Genomic DNA, 9,382 nt, shown 5'->3' with positions numbered 1-9,382 from the left:
TAGTTGGTTCTGACTCATAGGATTTCCAGTACTGGTGGGTTCGAATAGCTGACCTTTTGGTCAGCAGTCCAGTACTTACCTTATGGTGCCTCTCCCGGATGCCATTAAAAATTAAAACTGAGAGAAAAAAATCAAATGGTTATTGATTGATTACAAAAAAGAAACCCTACCCAAATCAACCTATTACTTGTTAACCTAAATGACGTATCTTTCTGAAAAATAACTTTATTTTTAGAAATCACTTGTAAAAATAATTTATAAGAATAATTATTGAGAAAAAAGTACCTTGTTTTGTATTCTTATAAATCTCTTCAGTGTTGACCGTTATAGAAAACAACCTTACCTGTCTGCATCTGCTTGCCACATATTGTAAAATCACACATCACATAGCCTCTGGAAAGTTTCACCGTACAGTTATAGGGAAATGAAAGTGAAAAAGGCAAATCATGTCCTTTTTATAAATGTTTTGTGAATTATGTGATAGTTTACATGGGAGAACATTAGCTTTACATTCATCCTGTCGTATATCGTTTCATTGCCATGGTTACAATCCCCTCCACGCATCATCAACCAACCAAAGGATATACCCTGCGACCCTGCCCCTGGTTGTCAGCACACTGCCCCTCTCCCTCTCTGTCTACAGTCCCCAGCTGTTCCATCGCTCCATTTCATTGTCTCTGCCTCCATCTCAGGCATCACTGCTTTTCTGGGTAGGATCCCGCTCTCTGCTTTTCTCCCTTGTGGTTAGGAGTCCAGTGCTTATCCTATAGCACCATACCAGGACTCCAGTGCCTTGATGATTTTTTTGGGGAAAAAAATGTTCTTTTGGCTTTAATAAACAGAAATGTGTTCTCTCACAGTTTAGGGGACTAGAAGTTCAGATTCAGGGCACCAGCTCCAGGGGGCAACTTTCTCTCTGGGGAAAGGTCCTCGTCATCAATCTTCCCCTGGGACTAAGAGTTTCTTAGCACAGGGACCCTGGATACAAAGGACATACTTCACTACCTGCTCTTCTTTCTTGGTGGGAGAAGATCCCTTCTCCTCTCATATCAGGTGGGTTGAGAAACACTAGTGTAGAAGCTATGCCTCAGGATGATCTCATTCAAGGAGTGTGTGAACTCTGCTGTCTGAACATGGAGACCATTGAGTGCTGTTTCTGGGGGACATTAAGAACCCGTCTCTTCAGATCTTTTGTGCATGTGGGCGAAGCAGGCAAAGAAATGTTGGCATGTAGGAGGCTAGAAGTCTCACTTCAGGGTGCTGGCTTTAGGGAAAGGCTCAGAGGGAGGGTGCTAGTTTTTTCAACTTGTTTCCTGTTTCCTTAGAGATACCCATGTCTCTGAGAGTAAGCTGGCCCAGGCACACACTCTGCTAGGAACTTGGAACATAATGGATAATGGATGTTTTAGAGTTCGCTCAGTCAATAAATAACCTCAAAAACTGACCATCTGTGAGCGAGCTACGCAGTGGCCACCTTATTCACTTTCTAGCATCGAGCCAGTCCGCATTTTATATTTGGAATTCTCAATTTACCGTCTCTGAAAGAGGTATCTGTGCCCAACTTGACTTAGGGATACTTTTTGAGGGAACAGTCCATTCTCTAATACTATCAAGTTCGTGGCTTAGTCAAGTGACTTGATCTCTGTGCATTTTGGGTTATCTTTTTTGCAATGATACCAGGAGTGGTAGGAAAAATTAGGAAGGTCCCTATCCACTCTGAAATTAAAATCCGGCACTCTTGCTGTGGGAGACCAGGATTGTAGAAGACTGAGGACAGCGTAACATGTCGCTAACTGCAAGTGTTTCTTGCTCAGCGTTCCTGTCGGGAGCTATCAACTCAATTTCCAGAAAATGACATGCAATAACAGTTCCATGCGACGTCTCTCCACCCCCTCATCCTGCAAGAAATCGGTGGATTCTGTGTTCACTACCAAGTGGATTTGGTATTGGAGAAGCAGATCTGGCGATTGGCTTAAATATGGGCAGAAGGTGAGTACCACTCTGCCTTATGGGAGGTGCTTGTTTAAAATGGCCAAGTCAAAAAACTATTCGAAAAAATGTTTGAAGCTTTGCCCCAAAACAAAGTTCAGAAGGCAAGAAGGGGCAGCGAAGAAGGGAAAATGGAAATGGGGAAGTCAGGGAGGGAGAGGGAAGAGTGTTATTACACAGAGAGGGCAGCGTGTATTGTCCTGAGATAAATGCCCATAAATTGCTGAAGAGGAAACAAATTTGCTCTGTAAATTTTACCACAAACCACACACACACATCTGTGATGCCTGCATGGTTACCCATGGAGAATGGGCACATTAGAAGAATGGTGTTTATGTGATGTGGCATTCAAAAAGTTCTAGAAAAATGCCAGCTTTTTTTAAAAAAATTCATTTTTAGTGCCCTTTTTGAAGTCACTTGTTTGCTGTGGTCACCTGTACCAGTCTCCTGTCCCTCCTGGAGCCTAGAGCGAACTCCTGATGAGTTTATATGTAGATGTACCAAAGCCACTGGTAGCAGTCAGGAAAGAGCCATGAGGTGTCAGGAGACTTGGGTTCCTGGCTCATCTAGTGAGTGGAGGGTGGAGTTAGACATGCACAGGTTCTGTCTCTGTGCTCCTTTTTTCCTGTGCTTCACATTGTTGTTGCTAATTGCTATGAGCTGACCCTGACTCAAGACGACCTTACATACAAGATAAAACCTGGCCTCTTCCGGCTCCCTCTTCCTGATCACTACTAGTACATTTCAGTCCATGGTCTCCGCTGTTGTGCAGGTGCAAACGGTTAACGCTCTTGGCTGCCAGCTGAAAGGTTGCCACCTACTTAGAGAGCTGCCTGGGGAGCGCTGTGGCTCCATATGATAAGCACTGGACTGTGAACCACAAGGTCCGCAGTTCAAGTTCACCAACTGCTCTGCAGGAGAAACATGAGGCTTTCTGCTCCTGTTAAGATTGAACGCCTCAGAAACCTTTGCAGAGTGGATATGAGTTGGAACCGATTCGCCAGCAGTTAACAACAAAGAGGTTCCTTAGAAGAAAGATCTGGCAATCCATGTCTGAAAACTCAGCCGTTGAGAACCCTGTGGAGTACAGTTCTACTCTGACACACACGGGGGCACCATGAGTGGAATCTTCTTATGAAAAATCATCCACTGAGAACCCTGTGGGCACAGTTCTACTCTGACACACACGGGGGCGCCATGAGTGGAATCTACTTATGAAACCTCATCCACTGATAACCCTGTGGGGCACAGTTCTACTCTGACACACACAGGGCACCATGAGTGGGAACTACTTATGAAAAATCATCCACTGATAACCCTGTGGGCACAGTTCTACTCTGACACACATGGGGGCACCATGAGTGGGATCTCCTTATGAAACATCATCCACTGATAACCCTGTGGGGCACAGTTCTACTCTGACACACACGGAGCATCATGAGCCCAGGTCAACTTGACAGCATCTGGTTTGATTTATCCCCCCCAATTAGTAGACTAAAGAAAGGGGTGAGGGTGTCTTACTAATGTAATGGAACTGGAGTGAAGTGCAAGGGAAAATTAAAGCAAGAGATGAAAATGAAGGTAACTCACCTAAATCACACACTCCCACAAAATGTGAAATCAAATGGGCGATGATAAATGAAGCCAAAAATACAACAAAGACATGCCAGCCTGCTACACAGAGACCAGCCAGTGAGTTGTCAATGGGGTGCTGAGCTGCCCAGCTGCCAAAGCCAAGAGGGAATCCCAACCTGTTCCCAGATTCCCTGTGCCTCTGGTAAAACCACACTGGTGTGGGTGGTTGCCGGGGAGTCAGTTCTGACTCACATCTACGCTGAATAGGGTTTCTTAGGCTGTAAATCTGTACGGGAGCAGAAAGCCTCATCTTTCTCCCGTGGAGCAACTGGTGACCTTGAGGTTAGCAGCCCAACTAGTAACTACTATGCCACTAGAGCTCCTTAAAACCACACTGAGTGACCCAGAAGATGCATAGCTTTTTCCTGTTAGTGAATTTCGGTTCTCTACAATAGTCCTCCAGTAGCATAGTGGTCCCCTGTTTTAGCCTCATATACCACCCATTTTATCAGACCATCCTTCCCAGACATGTGCACACTAGATTATAGCAGAGCTGAGCTTTGGCCATGTGCTAGGGCCTCAGACCCCTTCCTTCTGTGGCTGGCTGTGGACTTCTGGGTAGAACTGGGGTTTTGCTGAACACGGAGACACTCCTGGAATGCCGAGCTGTGCCTAGTTCCTTTCCATACTGCCCTTCTGTTCAAGTCAAGGATGATGTCACAGTGGTCCTATGAAGTGCCTGTGGAAACAGAAATGATAAGTTTGAAATAATTGTTGGTATTACCTGCTGCCAATTCAGCCCTCGGCTCACAGCTCCACACAATGTTTTCTCATCTCGTGTCCGGCTAAAACAGCCTCCGATGCCTCACTGTGAAAGAGAAGAACACTGGGTTCTGTTACGTAGCTAGTGCAATGCCTGTGATCACAGAGGGGCATACAAATGGCTCAGCGCATTTACTTCATGTTTGTGGTTGGTGGTTGGTGGCAGAGGTGTTGTAAAGAGCTTTACCATCAAGCATAAGGTCAGTTCCTGCGTGTAGATAGCACCATTGGGGAGTAGGTTACAAAGATCATGCTGTGGCTTTATCCTGGTGTGGGAGGCAAGATGTATCCATGTTTAGATTCCATGCCAGAAGGAAAATGATGTAAGATAAAATGGCAACGTCACTTAAAAGCCTGATGTGAAGTCTTCACTTCCTCTTTTTAAAACAGAACAATCACCAGCAGATTGCCAACATCACTTCTTCATACATTGAGTCCCTGTTTCTTTTGCTTCCAAGGGGAATTGTGCAATTTAAGGCAGGTTCAGAGGAGTTCGAACTGAGTTTCCAAGGTGAGTGGTTGTATTTGTCGATGGTGAGTGTCGTTCGGATCTGGGGCTGGGGATGTGGCAGGATTTATGTGAGGTGGGAGCAAAGCCCAAGTGCTTGCAGCCCCAGGATCAAGGTGGGCTGCTACCTCCCTCCCCTTCATTCCTGTTTGTGAAGGCGCACAATCCGGTAGAAGCCGGTGACTCTTGGACCTGTGTTTCAGGTCTTGGCTTTGACAGGTACTTGATTTTACTCTTGGACCTTTCCCAGGTGTGAAGCAGACACTGGATCACATGACTTCTGGGAGCGTTTCCAGCTCCGCTGGCCTAAGTCTCTGGTCTGGGAGGGCAGCTGACTCCCATCTGCTGGGACTTCGGGCCTTTGGGTGAATTTTGAGTTGCAGGACCTGACTTCTGGGTCTGTGATTTATCCATCACACTGACTAACACCTGCTGCCTTCCACCATGTTTATCTGAGCAGCCATGGAAAGGCCCAGAGATTTCTGGTGAGCTCCAGCTGTCTTTAGCGTGTTTCTCTGCACACTCTTCCTCCAGCCTGGGCCCCTGGACACTGCCTGTCCATCAGCTCATACCTGGAAGCCCCTGATGAGAGGCTGGTGAGAACCGTTTTGAGTCCTTGCCTTTCTCAAGTGGAACCTGCAGTTAATGGATGGTCTCTGCTACTGGCGCTGTGTGATAAGCACTGGACTGCTAACCACAAGGTCCGTAGTTCAAACCCACCAGTCGCTCCTCAGAAACCCTATGCAAGGTCTCTATGAATGGGAACCAACTCGATGGCACTGAGTAACACAAACTAACCTAAAGGATGGAGGTTCAAGTCCACCCAGAGACGGTTCAGGAGAAGACCTGATCTGATGCTCCACTTGCAAAACACCAGCCATTAAAAACCCTGTGGGCGCAATCGGCTCTGCATATGTGGGGTCACCATGAGTGACGTTTACGTAACAGAAACAATTTTATTAACCTAAGAGCTGGGTCTGAGTGGGTCTTAGGTGACACAGCTTTCAAAAACCACACTTTTTTTTTTTTTTTAAACTTTTTATTGTGAATCGAGTGAAGGTTTGCAGACAGGATCATCAACTTTACATTCAACAACTCATACACTTTGTTTCATCTCAGTGATTACAATCCCCTCCATGCACCAACACTTACCCTGCCTCCTGCCTGCGGTTCCTGTTTCCATTCCACCCACCTTCCCATCACTTCTCAACTTTGTCCTTGGGAAAATGTTGTCTTTTGCTTTTGGGTGATTGAACATTCCATGGTGTGCAGACCTTACTAATGTTGTGTGCTCCTCTTATAAAACTATCTGCTGCTTGGCTGAAAATTGGACTACATGGGTGAGTTCAGTCCCAGACCTGAAGGGTGGTTGAGGGTCATAGTCTCAGGGTCTTCTATTAGCTTTCTAACCAGCAAATCTTTTTCTTTAAAAAATAATTTTGACTTTTGTTGCACATTTTCTCCCACTCCTCTGGGGCCCTCTAGCATGATCCCTTTCAGAGTATCTGGCAGTGGTAGCTGAGTACCATCTACATCTTCTGATCTCAGAGTCATGGAGAATGATGTTCACATGTTCCATTAGTCCACTGGACTAATTGATCCCAAGTCTCTTTAATTCTCATCACTCTTCTTTTTTCTGCACATGGAGAGACCAATAGCTGCCCCTTAGACAGCCACTCAGGAGCTTTCAACATCCCAGATGCTACTCACCCACGTAGGAGGTAGAACATGGTCTTTGTGGACTAGCTTATGCCAATTGACAATGGTGTCCCCTGAAACTAGGGTCCTGAGCACACCATTTATTGATGTCAAAGCTTTTATTGTGAATTGAAAGAGTGAGTGAGTAAAGGCTTACAGGGCAGATCACCAGTTGTACATTCAGCAAATCACTGTAATGATTCCAATCCCCTCCAGGCAGTATATCTGCTAACAATAGTTATCTCTACTTTTTTGTTGTTTTGATGTATACGTACCACATTGAAAATATATATTGTGTGTACCATGCTTCTTTTATTCTTATCCAAAGGGCACATTTTGCCGGCCAGCCTCCTTGTCTGTAGGCACACTGCCTTTCTCAGTCCAAGAGCCCAAAGTTCTCTGCTGCTCTGTCTCTCTATGCCACCAAGTCTTCCTGCCACCCTGTCCGTTGTTGCCATTTTTCTGGTTAGGATCCCTCATTGCTGTCTTGTTCTTCCTCCTTGATGATCCTAGGGTCCTCTGTTCCTGGAATGACAGATTATCTGCTCCCCTATTTTAGTTACTCATCTTCTATTTACATTTACAGTTATGACAATTGCCATTAGACCTGAAAACAATTATTCACAATTGAATCATAGCACCATTCATTTTTTTAAAGTTTTTTTTTGTGAATTGAGTGATAGTTTACATGGGAGAACATTTGTATTACACTCATCCTATCCTATTTCGTTTCATTTCAATGATTACAATCCATTCCATGCATCATCATTCAACAATATTTGTTTCTATTCTCTCTGGGTTTTTTTTTTGGATGTGCACCAAAACACTCAGGAATATACAATCATTCAAACAACCAAAGGGCACACCCTGCAAGCCAGGCCACCAGCACACATTTCCCTCTCCCTCCATGAGTCTAGAGTCCTCACCTGCTCCATCTCTCCACGTCATCATCTTGGTCTCCACCTCTGGCGTCGCTGCTTCTCTGGATAGGGTCTCATACTCTGCTCCTGCTCTTCTCCCTTGGTGGTCCCAGGGTCCTCTGTTCCTGGAGTGTAAGATCAACCACTCCCCCCTTTTTGCTACAAAACTTCTTCTACCTTTACAGTTGTGACAATCACAATTAGTCATGATAACAATTACTCACTATTGAACCACAAGACTTATCCCCATCTCTGTTCACCAGACCCGTCTACAAAGGATGAGAACCGCTCAGTGGGGACTGTACCTTCCCCCGCACACTCTGAAACTAAACTCCCTCTTGAAATCTTGTAGGCCAGTCACTCCGTGCCTTTACAGCCCCCCATTTTACGTAGCCAATGTCTAAGTTGCCCATCCCTATCAACCCTATAGGTTGGTATAGGAATGATCCTTGCTATAAAGATTCCTTCCCTCTTGATTGGTATTTTAAGCTACTTCATCTATAAGTATAGGTTAAGTTAATCGAATTGTAGTGATTTAAGAAGTACAACCAGAGTGCTCCTTGGAGGCCAAGATGGCTAAGCTTCGTCTCTCCTACTTTGGACACATTGTCCGGAGAGAACAGTCGCTGGAGAAGGATGTCATGCTGGGTAAGATGGACGGTCAAAAAAAAGAGGAAGACCCCCAACGAGATGGATCGGCCAGGTGGCATCATTGATAGCGTCAACTGTGGCAGTGGTAGTGAGGTTGGCCCAGGACTGGACATTGTTTCGTTCTGCTGTGCATAGGGTCACTATGAGTCGGTTCCGACTCGATGGCACCTGACAACAACAATAATACTTGTTTTCTTTATCAAAAAAAAATTTTTTTTGTTTTCTTTATCAAAAAAAAATTTTTTTTTTTTTTGGGATAAAGGAAACAAGGATAATTTGCTATAATTTGATGAACTTGACCTATACTCAGAGCGGTAGTTACTCTAAATACCAACAGAGGGAAGGAGTCTTCACATCAAATAATCAATGCTATCCCCTCTGTACACAGGGTAGATAGGGACGGGCAACGTAGACACTGGCTACCTAAAATGAGGGGGCAATAAAGGCACAAAGTGACTGGCTTACAAGGTTTCAAGAGGGAGTTTAGTTTAAGAGTATGGGGGGAAAGAAAGAGTCCCCACTGAATAGCTGTCATCTTGTCTGGATGGGTCTGGTGAAAAGAGATGGGGATAAGATTCATAAGATTTAATAGTGAATAATTGTTATCATGACTAATTGTGACTGTCATAATTGTAAAGGTAGAAGTTTTGTAACAAAAACAGGGCAGTGGTTAATCTTAAAGTCCAGAAACAGAGGACCATCAAGAAAGAAGCGCACAAGCAGAATGCGGGACCTTATTCAGAGAAGCAGCTATGCCAGAGATGGAGGCAGAGATGGGAACATGGAGAGGGGGCGTGGCTGAGGACTCTAGATTCATCAACTAAGAAGAGAGGGACTGAGAGCTGGCAGCCAGGAGCAGACTTGCAGAATGTGTCCTTTGGAGATGTAAATTATTATATATGCCTGAGTGGGTTTTTTGCTTGTTTGTTTTTAAAAAGCTAAAGTTGATAGAGAGAAATACTGTTAACTGATGGTACATGGAGGGGATTATAATCATTATAATGAAAGGTGTATGATTTGTTGAATATAAAACTGATGCTATGCCCTGTAAACTTTCACTCAATCCACAATAAAAACCTTAAATTAAAAAAAATAAAAACCTTAAATAAAAAAAAAAAAAGAGAGAACTTTTTAAAGTATTGAAGAGCAGAGATGTCAGCTTGAGGACTAAGGTGCGTCTGACCCAGGCCATGGTGTTTTCAATAGCCTCATATGGATG

The 9,382-nt window shown here is 44.6% G+C and overlaps 1 protein-coding gene across 1 annotated transcript in view; it reads left to right on the top strand.

Annotated features, from left to right (window-relative positions):
• ZC3HAV1 (zinc finger CCCH-type, antiviral 1) overlaps positions 1 to 9,382 on the top strand; it is a 79,526-nt gene that overhangs the window by 47,224 nt on the left and 22,920 nt on the right. Inside the window, exons 7-8 of the mRNA XM_006861243.1 lie at positions 1,815 to 1,989; positions 4,777 to 4,897. Of these exons, the coding sequence (XP_006861305.1) occupies positions 1,815 to 1,989; positions 4,777 to 4,897 (296 nt within the window). The remainder of the gene's footprint in view (positions 1 to 1,814; positions 1,990 to 4,776; positions 4,898 to 9,382) is intronic.

The sequence above is a fragment of the Chrysochloris asiatica genome, unplaced genomic scaffold (genome assembly GCF_000296735.1).
Source record: "Chrysochloris asiatica unplaced genomic scaffold, ChrAsi1.0 scaffold00041, whole genome shotgun sequence".
NCBI lineage: Eukaryota > Metazoa > Chordata > Mammalia > Afrosoricida > Chrysochloridae > Chrysochloris > Chrysochloris asiatica.
Note: the sequence above shows the minus strand (reverse complement) of the source record. Positions and strands in the feature narration are given on the sequence as shown.